Genomic DNA, 16,958 nt, shown 5'->3' on the forward strand with positions numbered 1-16,958 from the left:
TTGGACTAAGGGGGACAGGACCGTGTCGAGGTATGCAGAGATGAGTTCGTGGGGCAGGAGCAGGCTTTGACAATGGGTCGGCCGGGGCAGTCAGGTTTGTGGATTTTGGGCAGGAGGTAGAAACGGGCGGTGTGGGGTTGTGGGACTATGAGATTGGAGGCAGTGGATGGGAGATCCCATGAGGTGATGAGGTTATGGACGGTCTGGGAGATGATGGTTTGGTGGTGGGAGGTTTGGAGGCAGTGGATGGGAGATCCCCTGAGGTGATGAGGTTATGCTGGGACTGGGACTCATTTCATAATACCAGGTCTAGTATGGTCCCTCCCCTGGTTGGACTGTTTATATATTGCTTCAAGAAACCCTCCTGAACACACAACAAACTTCCTCCTGAGCCCCGGGCACTAAAGGAGACCCAATCAACGTAGGGGATGTTAAAATCACCCAACACAACAACTCTTTTTGTTTTATATTCTTCCATAATCTGTTAGTGTATGTGTTCCTCTATCTCACCTTGGCCTTTGTGAGGCCTGCAATACATCTCAAAGTGATTGCACTCGCCCTATTCCCGAGCTCTACCCGATAGCTTCGCTGGATGAGCCCTTCAAGGAGTCCTCCACAGTATGGCTTTGCTTTTTTCCCCATTAGTAATGCATCTCCCCCACCTCTTTGACATCCTTCTCTATCTTGCCTGAAACATCTAAATCCTGAAACTGGTAGTCTCATCCCTCTCTCAACCAAGCCTCAGTAATCACTACAACATCATAGGCATTCACTGCAAAAGCTCCTCAGGATAACTCCATTCAGCTGGTGAGTCTGAGGCAAGGATTGGGGAAAGATTAATCAGTATTAGTCAAAACAGCTGAGCCAGTAGCTCTTTTGCTACAGCTAACCATTGAAACCGCCTAAAATATCAAAGAAGTGGAGAGGATAATCTTACTTTCAAACAAAACAGAGCAATAAAAGCTTGAAGAGATAAAGGCAACAGCTGCAGGCAAAGGAGAACTCCGTTCTGAAGGCATTAAGAAGTCAGGCATGAGGTAATGTGGAACACTGGAATGTCCAAAGTGAACTGCATTGATTTGTTGCCACTTCAGCATCTCTAGTGGATAGAAGATTAATATGCAGTTTACTTTGTTATCTTCTGTTTACATTTTGGTCTTCCCACATAAAGTGTATATTTAAAATGCCAAAAAATTCTCTCTCCTGTCTAAAAAAAAACTGTTTTTCTTTGGCAAGCTCTGCATAAAGCATTGACCTGAGCCATTATACACTGCCTCTCTGAATCATGCATAATATGTTAGAAATCCCAAAATCTGCCTTCAAATATTAATACAACTATTTGTGGGCGGCACAGTGGTTAGCAGTGCTGCTTCACAGCACCAGAGACCTGGGTTCAATTCCCCACTCAGGCGACTGACTGTGTGGAGTTTGCACATTCTCCCCGTGTCTGCGTGGGTTTCCTCCGGGTGCTCCGGTTTCCTCCCACAGTCCAAAGATGTGCAGGTCAGGTGAATTGGCCATGCTAAATTGCCCGTAGTGTTAGGTGAAAGGGGTAAATGTAGGGTGGGTTGCGCTTCGGCGGGTCGGTGTGGACTTATTTGGCCGAAGGGCCTGTTTCCACACTAAGTAATCTAATAAAAATGGCTGTTAAACAAGCCAGAAAAGGTAATCAGAAATTAAGGAATTAGTAACAAGATAAAATAATTTTCAGACTCCTACAATCCATTTGTAGAGCTTTGTGGAGGCCATATGTCACAGTAACACTAAATCAAGATTGTTAATGTATGGTGCTGTATGAGGAAATGGGTTCAAATTCAGGAAATTTGCCATTAACATTCAATACAGTGATGGTCAGAATTAAGTAAGTAAGCTTTTCTCAGACTGTGAAAAAGTATCAGCAGAACAGTGCAAAATTTCTAGCAATTCAAAGTGTAGTAAAACTCTGATTTGGTTATTTGCCAGAACTGTTACAATTGAGTAATGGCATATACTATTATACAAATGTAAAGCAAATTCCAACCTATTGTATTGTATTGCTCCTTAATTACTGCAGCTACTGGGAAAAGGATCTATTAATGCATTAAAAAAAGAATAACATCTGTGCCATCACATCATAAATTTACATTATAATACCAGGAATTAGAACTGGATCGCTATATTCATATGATTATGTCTTTACTTAAAATGATTTACTTTTCACTCACTAGAAATTAACAACAAATTTATTTAATAGCCACAGCAAATATTAAAATACAAAGATGAAAACTTCCAAGAAATGTCCAAGACTGCTTCAAACGTATTTGTGCAGCCAATATTTTGTATTGCATACCAAAGTTGTTCTTTGCTTAAATTCATGTCTGAATGGAATTTAGAAAGAAGCCTTGCTATTTTTTTTATCAACTAACTCCAATCGTGGACAGAAATCAATTTACAGACATATACAGATTTTAAGTGCATGGTTTCACTGTCAGATATTTGCCAATCACATTCTTGCCTTAAATTCTGAATTGTACAAGTCACAGTAAATTCATTTCTAAACAAGTCTGGAAAAATGCATTCTAATCTCATGTCACATTACAATACTCCCAAAACGGCAAGTCAATTTACTTTACCCAAAATGGTGAATGCAAAAGTTCTAATGAATGAAGAATTAACAGTGACTTAGGTGTAAAAATGTTTCTGCAACATTTCACAGTTTTTTTCCCTCTTCCACTATGATACCATTCTACAGATAAAAGCAGCCTTTAGTACCTCATTTAAATAGCTATTTTACAAGTTGTTAAATTAGACAGTGAATGTTGGCAGGTTGTGCACCCAGAGGCTAAGGTCTATGCAAAATACATCAGGGCTCATTGAATAGCTATTAGGATTAGGTACGTTATACCCAATTCAATTTCTCTACCAGATGAGTTTGGATCAACTGCGGTAACTAATTGTTGATAGTCGGCAATCAACTAACTCAGCATAGGGCAAACTTCCAGTCTGTTGATTAACATTTGCTTACAGAATCAGGCAACTTGATTTGTAGCTATTCAAAAACATTTTTCATGTGAATTCCAACAATTATCAAACTGGTTAAAAATAACAAAAGGAAATGTACCATCATTTTAGTTTCATTGATGCAAAATTTTTGATCTTTGTAAAAAACATCTAAGTTTTCTAACAGACTCCTTTTTCTATATCAATGACGTCTGCATTTATTATGCAGACTTTACAAATTATTTTATTTTTCATAATGAAAAGATAAAGTGGTCATAGGATCATAGAGCTGCTCTCTCATTACAGTGAGACAACTAGTGGTAGCTTAACATAAGGGTCACCACACGAGGTGAGAGGTGAGGTTGAAGAGAATCCTTCATAGTAACCTCAGTCGGTGCTGGAATTGAACCCATTCCATTGGCATCACTCTCTATGGCAAACCAGCTATCCAGCCAACTGAGCTAATTGACACTAAACCAACTTTTTCAGACCGATCAAACTATTAAAAATAAAAGGTCAATTTAAATTATCAAACATCTGGCCCAAGTGCAAGTACAACAAATTGAGCCAAACAGACATTTAATATGAAATAATAAGTATAATCATATGGCTTGAAAGATGCCAATTGCCAATGCAAAAACATTCAATATTATGAAAAAGTTCATCTGTTTCAAATTGTATCCAGGGCAGTAAAAATATAGGTTAATTCAAATTAAAAATAATCTATTCCTGGTACAGGCAATAAACCATAATCCGATCAGAAAATATGTTGTCAATTTTCTACTATTCTTTTCTACTTTGAAATTGCAAAATTTGCATCATATTTGATAAATCTGTGCTCTGCATCAACGTGCCATGGGAAACAGATTTAGATTGCAAAATACATTTTGTATGCTTCAGAGCCTGAGAGGGCAATCATTCATCCTTTATGGTTGGATACAGGTTTAATATATGTACCTTCCAATGCCAAGCAGAAAAATATTAACTAATAAGCTAACAGTTGCTTAATAACTCCCAAAGGCCTAGCGAACAATTAAATGTATAAGCAAGAAAAAGGTTTTAAACTCTACATCAGTAATTGGAACAAAGTTATTTTTGAATGTTTAAAAATAAATTTCATTCAGTTAAAGACACAAGTTTCCACCCAATATGTACAGTAAATCTCTAGAGACTAAATTATAGGCAGTCTGTTTTAGCTTGTAATTATTTAAGATTCCAAATACCATGCTAATTTAGTGAAAATACTTTGCTCTACTTTAGAAGAAAAAGTAGAATGTCCAACAGTGGTCACACCAAAGCAGCATCTGTAATATTACTTAGATAATACAAAATCTAATGCAAAACCACAGTTGCAACTTGTTTGCTTAGCAGAAAAAAAACAGAACAAACCAGTTTCTCAAATATCTTCACACTAACTTTCACAAAATAATAATGCAGAAGATATCCTTCATGTACCTGCTCTCCAGGTACAGTAAATTTCACTACTGCAGCTTTGGAAAGGATTCACAAATTTTCTAATAATAAAGTGACGTTTTGGTCAATCATTTTCTGAAGACCTTTTTAGTACTATTTTATCATACATCCTAAGCCAGTGCACTGAAAACACGTTGAAATAACTCAAATGAAACACAGAACATGTCATGTGCTTTGCATCTTCAGAAGATTTACATGAATCTCATTACAATATTGTTTTTTAAAGGTACCAGGGATTAGTAATACTGGGAAACTCATTTGAACATTGCTTTTAAAACATAGAACAGTACAGCACAGTAACATCGCCTTCAATGATGTACTGAACATGATGGTCAAGTTAAACTAATCCTTTCTACCTGCCCACAATCCATATCCCTTCAATCCTTGCTTATTTATGGGCTTATCGAAAAGCCCCTTAAATACTCCTCTTGTATGTGCCACTACCACTACCCCTGGTAGCACATTCCACTTAACACTCAAAAGATTTGCCCTCACATCTCCTTTGAACTTTCTCCCTCTCATCTTAAATGCATGCCCTCTAGTGTTAGATATTTCAACTCCGGCAAAAACATTCTGACTGTCAACCCTGTCTATGCATCTCCTATCATGTTCCTCTGCCTCTGCCACTCCAGAGAAAACAACCCTAGTTTGTATGGCGGAGAGGCTATATATCTTCTAATCCAGGCAGCATCCTAGTAAACATCTTCTGCATTCTCTCCAAAGCCTCCACATCTTCCTGAACTGTGGCGACCAGAATTCAATGCAATACCATAAGTGCCTAACCAAACTTTTACGAAGCTGCGACATCACTTTCTAACTCTACAATGCCCCGACCAAGAAAGGCAAGCATGACATATGCCTTCCTTACCTGTAACCATTTTCAGGAAGCTAAGGTCTAGGACCCCAACATCCCTCTGTACATCAATGCTGTTCAGGATCCTGCCACTAACTGTATACTTTCCCTTAACATTTGATCTCCCAAAGTGCAACATAAACTCAGTCTGCCATTTCACAGCCCATATCTGAACTGATCTTGCTGTATCCTTTGACAACATTCTACACTATCTACAATTTCCCCAATCTTTGTATTGCCTGCAAACATACTAATCCACCATCTACATTTTAATCCAAGTAATTTATATAAATTACAAACAGCAGAGGTCCCAGTACAGATCCCTGCAGAGCACCACTGGTCATGGATCTCCAGCCAGAAGAACACCCATCCACAACTATCATCTGTCTTCTATGAGCAAGCCAATTCTGAATCCCAATGGCCAAGTCACCATGCATCTTAATCTTCTCAATGAGCCTACCATGAAGGATCTTGACTTCCTAAAATTCTTGCCTTTCCAAAATTCATGTAAACAACATTTACTGCTCTACTCTCACTGATCACTTTCATCACCTCTACACGAAAAAGAAATCGATCAAGTTAGTAAGATATGATCTGCCCTGGATAAAGCCATGCTGACTGGCTCTATTTAGGCCATGGTTTTCCAAATGCACATAAATCTCATGCTTAACAAATCTCTCCAATTGTTTCCTAACCACCGACAAGAGAATCACCAGGCTACAATTTCCTGGATTATCCCAATTGCCCTTCTTGAACAGAGGAATAAAATTAGCTACTCACCAGTCCTCGGATCTCTTCTTTGCTAGAGAGGATATAAAGATCTTGGTCAAGGCTGCAGCAATCTCTTCGCTTCTCTCAATAAGCTGGGATCGATCCCATTGAGCCCTGGGATCTTAACCAACTTAATGCTCTTCAAGAGATCCAACACCAATTCATTCTTGATCTCAAAATGCCCTAACATATTGGCATGCCCCACACTAATCTCACTATCCCCCATGTCCTTCTCCTTAGTATTACTGACTCAAAGTTCTCATTTAGGGTCTCACCCATAACCGCTACCTCCAAGCATAAGTTCTTTCCTTTAGCCTTGAGTCCTATCCTCTCCCTAGTTATCATCTTGCTTTTAATGTCTGTATTAAGTGCCTGGGGATTTTCTTTAACACTACTTGTCAAGGATATTTAATGATCTCTCCTTATTCTCCTAATTTCCTCCGTGAGATCTTTCCTGCTTTCTCTATATTCCTCATTGTCCCCATGCTATGTCAGCTTTCTAAACTTTACAAATGTTTCCTTTTTCTTTTTGACTAAATTCACATTCTCCCTCATCATCCAAGGGTCCCATACCTTGTATCACTGTCCTTCCTCCTTACTGGAACATGCTGGTTCTAAACTCTGATCATTAGGCATTTAAAGACCTCCCACACGTCAAATGTGAACTTGCCCGATAACATCTGCTCCCAATTAGCTCTCCCTAACTCCTTCCCAATACTGACAGAATTTCTCTTTCCCCAACTTAGTATCTTCTCGCAATGTCCTGACGTATCCTTGTTCATAGCTATCTTAAAACTTGTGAAGTTGTGATCACTATTTCCAAAATGCTCTCCCATTGTAAGGTCAGTCACATGGCCAGGCTCATTTCCCAATACAAAGGCAGCATTGCTCCTCCTCTAGTTGGACTATCCACATATTGTTTCAAGAAACCCTCTTGGATGCACCTAACAAATTCTGTCCCATCTATGCCTCTTGCTCTAACCAAGTCCCAGTCAATATTAGGGAAGACAAAGCCACCCACTCTATGACAACCCCATTGTTTTTGCATCTTTCCATAACCTTGTAAGAGTATCTGACACTCTTAGGTTAAATGCAATGAGTAACTATTTGTTACATTAGTCACTGTTGAGAAAATCAGAAGTGATGGTATGTCATCCATTTGAACAGAAACATATCACACTCTCACCCGGGTGGACGAGGTTCATTGAATAACAACTTTTATCAGACCAAAGTGAAAGAAATGTCTCAACTGCAGATCAATTTTCGGAACTTTACGTGCAGCCAGATTGAAAGTCACTTGAAATATATCCAAACATTTCTCTTACGCATCCACATTGACAAAAGTTTTGATGTCCTAATAAACTGAATTGAGTGTGGTCAAAGTGAAGGAATGTCAGAAACTTTCCCTTTCATCCTAATGGGTTAGTTTCAGATCTCGTTTCAAATAAATGTCATTTGACATTCACAGAACATTTTTACAGAAAACATATTTGTACAAAGGAAGAAGGAAAGTTTTAATTGGCTGAATAATATTAAAATTCTTACTAAGTACATAATTACCTTTCATGTTTTTCAATCAAAGATTCTGGTGAAGATGATAACAGTGGTATTAATATAGACATAAGAGAACTCCATAAACTAGTAAACTCAGTTGGGTTCAACATGACGTATGAAAAAACCCACAAAATAATAATTAAAATATGCAAGTTAAGTTGAACTACAGCATTAATATTTCAGTCAAAAGTTTGACTAAACATTGTTGTCGCAAACTATTCAATTGGTGGTGTCCTAATTTTCTTAGCACAATCTGAAAATTTGATCAATTAATAGCAACATTCTGAATTATGACAACTTTACATTTGAACAGTTTGTCCTCAAAGGAAACACAGTTGCAAGTACATTTAATGAAATTTATTCAGTGCAATGAAGGTGTTGGTTGCTGAAAAATTTAGAAGTGATCAGCTGAACATTGTCTCTTGATGAATTCACCATGAAAAAAATAAAGAAGCTAATTGTGTGCAAGGTAGAGTAAGTCATGAAAAATACAACAAGTTTCTTTTAATGATTTGTTACTTCACTGCCACTCCATCACTTACTTGGATTTGGAGGAAAGAGTGTACAGCTTTTACAATGAATGATCTCCTTTACTACAAGCATGTTTTGACGAACTGTTGGTGGAACAATGCCCAATCCAGGCATCATTGGGTTAATGGGTGCAATCCCAGTCATCATACTAAGGCCTCGGTCAAACTCTGTAAAACGGACAGAGAAACAAAAATCAGGCTAACAACTTTCATAAACATTTAATTTTGACTCAGCAGAAACAATAATTTAAGTTTTATATGTCTGTCTTCGGCTTCAATTTACGTTTGAATTAAAATCCTTGTACTCGGACTTTGGAGAAGATGTGTAGCTGAGGTTGTAAATTTGCTTGCTGAGCTGGTAGATATGTTCTCAGATGTTTCATCATCATACTAGGTAACATCAGTGAGCCTCCAGTGAAGCATTGGTGTTCTGTCCCACTTGCTATTTATCTGTCTTGGTTATCATTTCTGGTTCTGTTTCTGAGAGGTTGGTAAATGGAGTCCGAGTCTATATGCTTGTTAATGGAGTTCCAGTTTGAATGCCAGACCAAGGAATTCTCAAGCGTGTCTGTTTAGCCTGTTCCAGGATGAATGTATTGTCACAGTCAAACTGGTGTCCCTCTTGGTCTGTGTGTATGGATATCAGTGATAGGTGGTCATGTCCTTTGGTGGCTAGTTGGTGCTCATGTATCCTGGTGGCCCAGTTTCCTATCATTTTGTCCAATGTAATGTTTGTTGCAGTCCTTGCAGGATATTTTGTATATGTATATTTTGTATGTCTGGTTGTTGGTACGGGATCCTTTAAACTCATTCGGAGCTGTTCCAACACCCACAAACTGAGCTGCATCAGGACATTATTTAAACAAGCCACAACACACTGCAGCACCCAGGAACTACAAGGAGCTGAGGAAAAACACCTCTACAGCATATTCAGGAACAATGGGTACCTGATAAGCACAGTCTGCTGATTCATCCACAACTGACCTAACAAGAAGATACAACATGCCCAGAGACTCTAGCCACTCTGACATTCATCAAAAACATCTCTAAGGTGACAACCAGACTACTCCAGCCCCTCAGCATCATGGTAGGCCACAAACCTACTACCACACTGAAAAAGCTTCAGGTGAATTTAAAGGATCCCATACCAACAATCAGCAGAACGAACGTCATATACAAAATATCCTGCAAGGACTGCAATGAACATTACATTGGACAAACTAATAGGAAGCTGGGCCACCAGGGTACATGAGCACCAACTGGTCACCAGGATACATGAGCACCAATTAGCCACCAAAGGACCTGACAACCTACCACTGATATCCATACACACAGACCAAGAGGGACACCAGTTTGACTGGGACAGTACATCCATCCTCAGCAGAACGAACGTCATATACAAAATATCCTGCAAGGACTGCAACGAACATTGCATTGGACAAACTAATAGGAAGCTGGGCCACCAGGGTACATGAGCACCAACTGGTCACCAGGATACATGAGCACCAATTAGCCACCAAAGGACATGACCACCTATCACTGATATCCATACACACAGACCAAGAGGGACACCAGTTTGACTGGGACAGTACATCCATCCTGGAACAGGCTAAACAGACACATGGGGGAATTCCTAGAGGTCTGGCATTTCAAACTGGAACTCCATTAACAAACATAGATTTGGACCCCATTTACCAACCTCTCAGAAACAGAACCAGAAATGATATCACCTACCACAACAAAACAACACAGATAAATAGCAAGTGGGACAGAACACCAATACTTCACTGGAGGTTCACTAATGTTACCTAGCATGATGACGTCCACATCCGAGAACAAATCTACCAGCTCAGCAAGCAAATTTACAACCTGATCCTTGCACTGAGCTACCAATCTATTGGCCTTATTCTTTCCTATAGCCCTTTTTGTTACATGCCTGGTGCTGATCTTATTCTAGTCTATCCATAATTCTAAATCCAAACTCTGGAAAACCATTCACCATTCACTTCCATTTTGTCCTTCAAAACTTTGATTCTACCATGGTTCAAATTCTATTGCTGCTTGGTACACAAGTTTACCTTCATTAAATGCTTTGGAATACTATATTTTACAAGTATGTTCACCTTTTGGAATGTTTTTTCTAGATTTTTTCACTGAAATATCTTTTGGGAAAAGCTGCGTGTTAAACCAGAGTACATTAAATAAAAAGGACCAGAGGCAAGGGGCAATTACGACGTTAAGACTACAAGTAATAAGGAATTTGTGAGACTACTGTGTAATTCTTTTTTGTTTTGGGAGGTCTTGGTCTTAGTTCCTGGGTTGTGAGCAAAGCTTTTTCCTCTAATTGTAAACACAAATAAAGAAAAGGAAGAGACAAGAATACGTAGCTAATCAGGCCTGTAAAAAAGTACTGTATGAGAAAGCTTTCATCAAGTTGTAGAAAATGCAGGGTGGTGGTTAGTTGTTGTTTTGTTTATGCGAGAAAATAAGGAATGGGGGGAAATGTGGAGGTATGTTACTCGTGAACTAGACAGAAATTGAATTAAGTGAATCTGCTTACAAATGTAGTTGAAGATATTCCGAAAACTAAAAGATGTACATTTATGAGAAACAAGAATAAATGTCACAGAAATTAACAGAAAAGTAACAGAACAGGTTCGGAAGCATGGTCCAAATAAACATTCTTCATACAAATGCACAGGGATAAGCAAAAAATCAATTAATTGCATATTCACCTTGGAAGTTATTGCATGGCAATAGCTTTTGAAACATGGTTGCAAGAGGGTCAAGACTAAAAGCTAAATGCATCAGCTTATAAAATCTTCAGGATAAATGCAGAAAATTCTTGGGACAAAGGTGTAGCCTTAGTTATTACTTGAATGAAAAGAGAGACTATAACAAGATGTAAAACAAACAATGGAGACTTTATGGATAGAATTAAGAAACAGAAAATCATTAAAACTGTAGTGAGAGTTTGTATATTGAGCCCCAGTGGCAATCTTGAAGAAGTCATGTGCTTGTCTAACCCCTTTCTTTGATCTAAGACAAAGTCATATCAATGTAGATTTTAACAGCCATGTAGATTAGGATGAGCAGATGAGTTGATGGCAAAAATGAATGAATTTCTCGAAGATTTTCGGGATAAATCTCTGCAAAAGTATATCCTAGGCTTAAAAGAGGACAGGGAATATAGACAAAGAAAGATTTGTTTTTGTGCTCTTCCTGAAAGCAGGTCAGTGATAGGACAAGAAAACCACAGAAATGATTCATCACAGAAGGGGGGGGGGTTCAGCCCATCTTCCCATGCTAACCCAAAGATGCCTTTTTTATACAAACCACAGAAATGAACAAGCATATTCCAAATCGGTTTCAGCTGGGATGGAATTGAACCCTTGTTGTTGGTGTCATGCTGAAGAATATGTTTACCGCATCTATAAATTGGTCAAATGGCTTATTCTCAACTGGATAAAATCAGTTTTATATGCCCGCTTCATAAACAAGGTGAGTTTCAGGAGGTTGTTGTTCTGACTATGGGACAGACAAATCCTTGCAGTCATGAACAACAATCGTATAGCATTCCAGTAGCAGCTGGTGACCATAGTTAGTTTCATAATCATGTTATTAGTACACAACACTGGTGCAAGTTCCATTTCTGAAGTTTTCAGCAATTATTCAATGTTGAAAACTCTTAGGTTTGTCATTATCTGCACAAGTAACCATGGTTATCTTGATGATAAGATCAGCTGACCACAGAATAGCCTACTATCAGGTGAAGTGGTCAGTCACACCAGATTTTATCAGTAAGCGTACGCTGCACCAAATCCCAGAAATAATCTAAGCAGACACGAGAGCACATAAGCAAGACATTCATTAGCAACCTGGATTGATTAGAATGCTTCTTCCAGACTTGGTGCCTCCTCCTCTATCCAGAGAAAAGTGGCCTTCGGTGTTCCATATAAACTGTAATATCACTGGGAAAGAACTCTGCTTCCTTCTGTGTAAGGTCGCTTACCCATAAATTCCACACAAATACCAGGCGTAGACTGGTCAGAACTCTACCTTAATGGCCTCATCTCATTGGCAACCACCAAAAGATAAAAGCCATGATGGAGTTGGTCTGGTTACATGCTGAAATGTCTTAGAAGGGGACAGACAAAACTCTTCTTAATGACAGCAAACCAAGCCTATTCTGCTGAAGAATATCCATCTGTCCTATAGTCCTGTAACCCCATTTAATCCAGTCCAACCAAATGATCACTGGTGTTGTTGCACATTGTCCTGTGCCCCATTTGTGTGACGCCATTTCTGAGCCAAGTCAGACAGATGGAAATTATGTGAAACATTAACCTTTCCATTTACAAAATCTTGAAAATCCTACTAGCAAGATACTTAAAACCCTGCTAGACATTCCAGAAAATGGCAACAAATGAACATGCAACTAATATCAACCCATTATCCAGTTGAATAGATGTGATGGACTTCAGGACTTTAATAATTGTTCATGGACTGAGAGAATCAAAAGTAAACTGTTACACATGGAAAGCAGCAGCAATAACTCTGGAATAAAGTATTAAAGGACAAGGAGAAAGTGAGGACTGCAGATGCTGGAGATTAACGTCAAGAGTGTGGTGCTAGAATGGCACAGCGGGTCAGGCAGCATCCGAGGAGCAGAAGAATCGACGTTTTGGGCATGAGCCCTTTATCAGGAATTACGGATGAAGGGCTTATGCCCGAAACGTTGATTCTCTTGCTCTTCAGATGTTTCCTGACCTGCTGGGTCTTTCCAGCACCACGCTCAACTATTATGGGACAGGACAAATTTACACAAGAATTGAAAGCAATTAGCCATGTCTGAAAATTGAGTCAAAACTACTAGTTTTGACTTCCATTCGATAACTGGCGACATAATACAAGGACAACTGATTACCCTGTAGAGGAATTTAAGGAATTAATAACAGGAAAGCTGTATTTTCAAATAGACAGACAGTTAAGGCCAAATTTAACAAGGAACAAAGAAGCTACTTTTGATAAGAAGGTAAGCTGGCAATATTTTGGATAAAATAATCAAAAGAATCAACAATATCACATCATAGATCTAAAAAGGACGAAAATTCGGATAACAATCAACACTAGAATAATTCAGCAGCAGTACTTTGAAAATCAACACTGCACAAGGATTGAACCCCAGACACATCTGGAGACAGATACTGTTGGTTAGAATTGTAACTAAATTCCTCATTAATTGAATGATAGCCAAATTGAGTTGAGGTCTAACTTGATTAGTTACAGGATTTTATTTTGGTTGCTACACGCAATAAAGTTTAAATCATTGTTCAGTACTTGATTGACTGTGAGCTTCCTTAATAAGTAGTTGAATTAAAGGTAAGGTGTGGTGATTTGCCCACAACATAGAATTGTGGGACCAATCCAGTTTAAAAAAAAAACACACAATCTCATAATTAATACAACACAAGTCCCTGGCTTTGACCACCCACGGAAACCGTGACCAGTGCTTAAATGAATCAAACAAATGGATGATGCAACTATCTTTTTCCATACAAATAAAAGATGTCAGCCCAAAGTGAGATTGTGGTCCTAACTCCTGGATTATGGGACCCTTACATTAAGGTGTCATAAACAGGTTGATTCAAAATAGGGACGCAATACTATCCAAGACAAATTAGTCCACTTGAATGGCATCCTAGTCACCACCTTGAACATTCTCTCCTTCACTACCAACTCACAAAGACAACGCCATACACCATCTACAAGATGCTTTGAAGTAATACATTAAAGCTTCTTTGACGGTATCTTCCAAACCTGCAATTCTACCACTGAGAAGACCATGCACTGGAGCACTAAGATCCACAAGTTCCCCTCCAAGCCACACATCATCTTGGCTTAGCGCTATAATACCATTTCTTCATAGTTCCTAAACTTTAACACAGCAACAATCCCCTTAACAGCACAGAGGTGTTCCTGCACATCCAAAGACTGCAGCAGTTCAAGGTGGCAGCTCACCATCATCTTCTACAGAGCAGTTAGGGATGGGAATTAAATACTTACCTCATCAGTCACACTCATGCCATAAACAAAGAAGAATCAAAGTTCCCCTGACCAAAAATGTACAAAACTCCAGCAATGATTTTGGCCCACTCCCTGACGTGACTTGGCAGCATCCCATCTGAGCACAGTCAGCCCCGAGACTGATGTTTCTGCTACATTCTGGTTGACCCACAGAAGATTGCACTTTACCTCTCTTCAGTTATCTCCCTTCGAACTCTGGGGTGTAGTCCATATGGTCCAGGTGATTTATCCACCTTCAGGCCATTCAGTTTCTCTAGCATTTTCTTCTTGGTGATGGCCACCATCATCAGCTCTGGCCCCTGACACTCTAGAATTTTTAGGATATTACTAGCTTCTTCCACTGTGAAGACTGATGTGAAGTGATTATTCAGAAATCTCAAGGCACAGTCACTGGATGGTAAGGATACAAATGTCAAAACTCCAGCAGGACCAAGCACTTGACCAACCACGGTAAAGTCCCTAAACTGGAAATTCACCAGTTCTTTGAGCGTGGCAGTACCCTCTGACTGATCATTGCCCCTCTTAACCCTATTTGGACACCTTGACTCTAAAATACTGCCATTTGATTGATCCAGTGCATTTGGCATGTAAGGTGCTGGCACATGCTGTTAAAAATCACACAACACCAGGTTATAGTCCAACAGGTTTATTTGGAAGCACTGGCTTTTAGAGCACTGCTCCTTCATCAGGTGGACCATGTTCAGAGAATCTTCACAAGAATGGTCTCAGGAGTGAAAAACTTAACATATGAGGAAGGTCTGAGGACTCTGGGTCTATACTCGATGGAGTTTTGAAGGATGAGGGGAGAATCTAATAGGAACTTCGAGGATACTGAATGGCCTGGACTGAGTAGATGTTTCCACCTGATGAAGGAGCAGGACTCCGAAAGCTATTGCTTCCAAATAAACCTGTTGGACTATAACCTGGTGTTGTGATTTTTAACTTTGCACACCAGTTCAACACCGGCGTCTCCAAATCATGGCACATACCGCAGTGTGATACTGATAAGACCATAAGACATAGGAGCAGAAATTAGGTCAGTCAACCCATGGAGTCTGCTTCACCATTCAATCATGGCTGACAAGTTTCTCAACCACATTCTCCCACTTTTTCGCCATAACCCTTGATACTCAAGGACGCATCTATCTCAGTCTTAAATTGATTCAATGACCTGGCTTGCACAGCCTACTGTGGCAATGAATTCCATAGACTCACCACTCTCCAGCTGAAGCTTCTCCTTATCTCCATACTAAAAGGTCTTCCCTTTCCGGAAGGCTGTGCCTAGTCTTTCCTACAAATGGAAACATCTGCCCAACATCTACTCAGTCTAGACCACTCAGTATCCTCTAAGTTCATATTAGAATCCCCCACTCATCCTTTGAAACTCCATCGAGTATAGGTCCAGAGTCCTCAGAAGTTTCTCATATGTTAAGTTTTTCATTCGAGACCATTCTTGCAAATATTCTCTGAATACAATCCAGGGCCAGTTTTGGGGCCCAAAGCTGCACACAATACTTCAAATGTGGTCTGACCAGAGCCTTAGAGCCTCAGAAGTACATGACTGCTTTTATATTCAAGTCATCTCAAAATAAATGACATAATTGCTTTTATGTTCCTAACAATTGACTCAACCTGCAAGTTTACCCTGAGAGAATCCTGGACTAGAATTCCCAAGTCTCTTTGCACTTCAGACTTCTGGATTTTCTCCCCATTTAGAAAATAATCTATGCCGCTAATCTTCCTATCAAAGTGTATGACCACACACATTCCCACATTGTACTCCATCTGCCACTTCTTTGCCCACTCTCCTAACCTGTCCAAATCTTTCTGCAGCCTCCCTGCCTCCTCAATGCTACCTATCTCTCTACCTATCTCTGTATCATCTGAAAACTTAGCCAGAATGCCCTCAGTTCCTTCAACTAGATTGCTAATGTATAAAATGAAAGGTCGTGGTCCCAACACTGAGCCTTGCGGAACACACTTGTCAGCAGCTGCCATCTCTCTGCTTTCTGCCAGACAGCCAAGCTTCTATTCATGCTAGCACACTGCCTCTAACACTATGGACCCTTACCTTACTCAGTAGCCTCCCGTACAACATCTTGTCAAAGGCCTTCTTGAAGTCTGGATAGATAACATCCATTGGTTCTCCTTGGTCTAAACTGCTTGTTACTTCCTCAAAGAATTCTAGCAGATTTATCAGGCATGACCTTCCCTTGATGAAATCATGCTGATATTGCCCTATTTTACCATATACTTCCGAATATTCAGAAATCTCATCCTTTACAATGGATTTCAGGATCTTACCCAGGACGGAGGTTAGGCTAATCTGTCTGTAATTTATCGTCTTTTGTCTTACTCCATTTTTAGACAGTGGAGTCACATTAATAATTTTTGAGTCTTCTGGGACCCTCCCTGATTGTAGCAATTCCTGAAAAATCACCACTAACTGCTCCAATATCTCTTCAGCTATCTCCGTTTGAACTCTGGGGTGTAGTCCATCTAATCCAGGTGGTGATTTACCCACCTTCAGGCCGCCTTTCAGTTTTTCCAGCATTTTCTTCTTGGTGATGACCACCATACTCAGCTCTGGTCCCTCACACTTGAAATTTTGGGATATTACTTGTGTCTTTCACCATGAAGACTGACGTGAAGTAATTATTCAGTTCCTTAGCTCCCCACTACTGTCTCTCTGGTGTCATTTTCCAGTGGCC

The 16,958-nt window shown here is 39.6% G+C and overlaps 1 protein-coding gene across 5 annotated transcripts in view; it reads right to left on the minus strand.

Moving 5' to 3' along the window:
* The window catches only part of enox2 (ecto-NOX disulfide-thiol exchanger 2), a 213,247-nt gene that overhangs the window by 59,381 nt on the left and 136,908 nt on the right, over positions 1–16,958 (minus strand). For all 5 annotated transcript variants that reach the window (XM_043704632.1, XM_043704634.1, XM_043704631.1 and 2 more), the window contains one exon: positions 8,173–8,328. In XM_043704632.1, coding sequence (XP_043560567.1) covers positions 8,173–8,328 — 156 coding nt within the window. The remainder of the gene's footprint in view (positions 1–8,172; positions 8,329–16,958) is intronic.

Source organism: Chiloscyllium plagiosum, chromosome 15 (assembly GCF_004010195.1).
Source record: "Chiloscyllium plagiosum isolate BGI_BamShark_2017 chromosome 15, ASM401019v2, whole genome shotgun sequence".
Taxonomy (NCBI): domain Eukaryota; kingdom Metazoa; phylum Chordata; class Chondrichthyes; order Orectolobiformes; family Hemiscylliidae; genus Chiloscyllium; species Chiloscyllium plagiosum.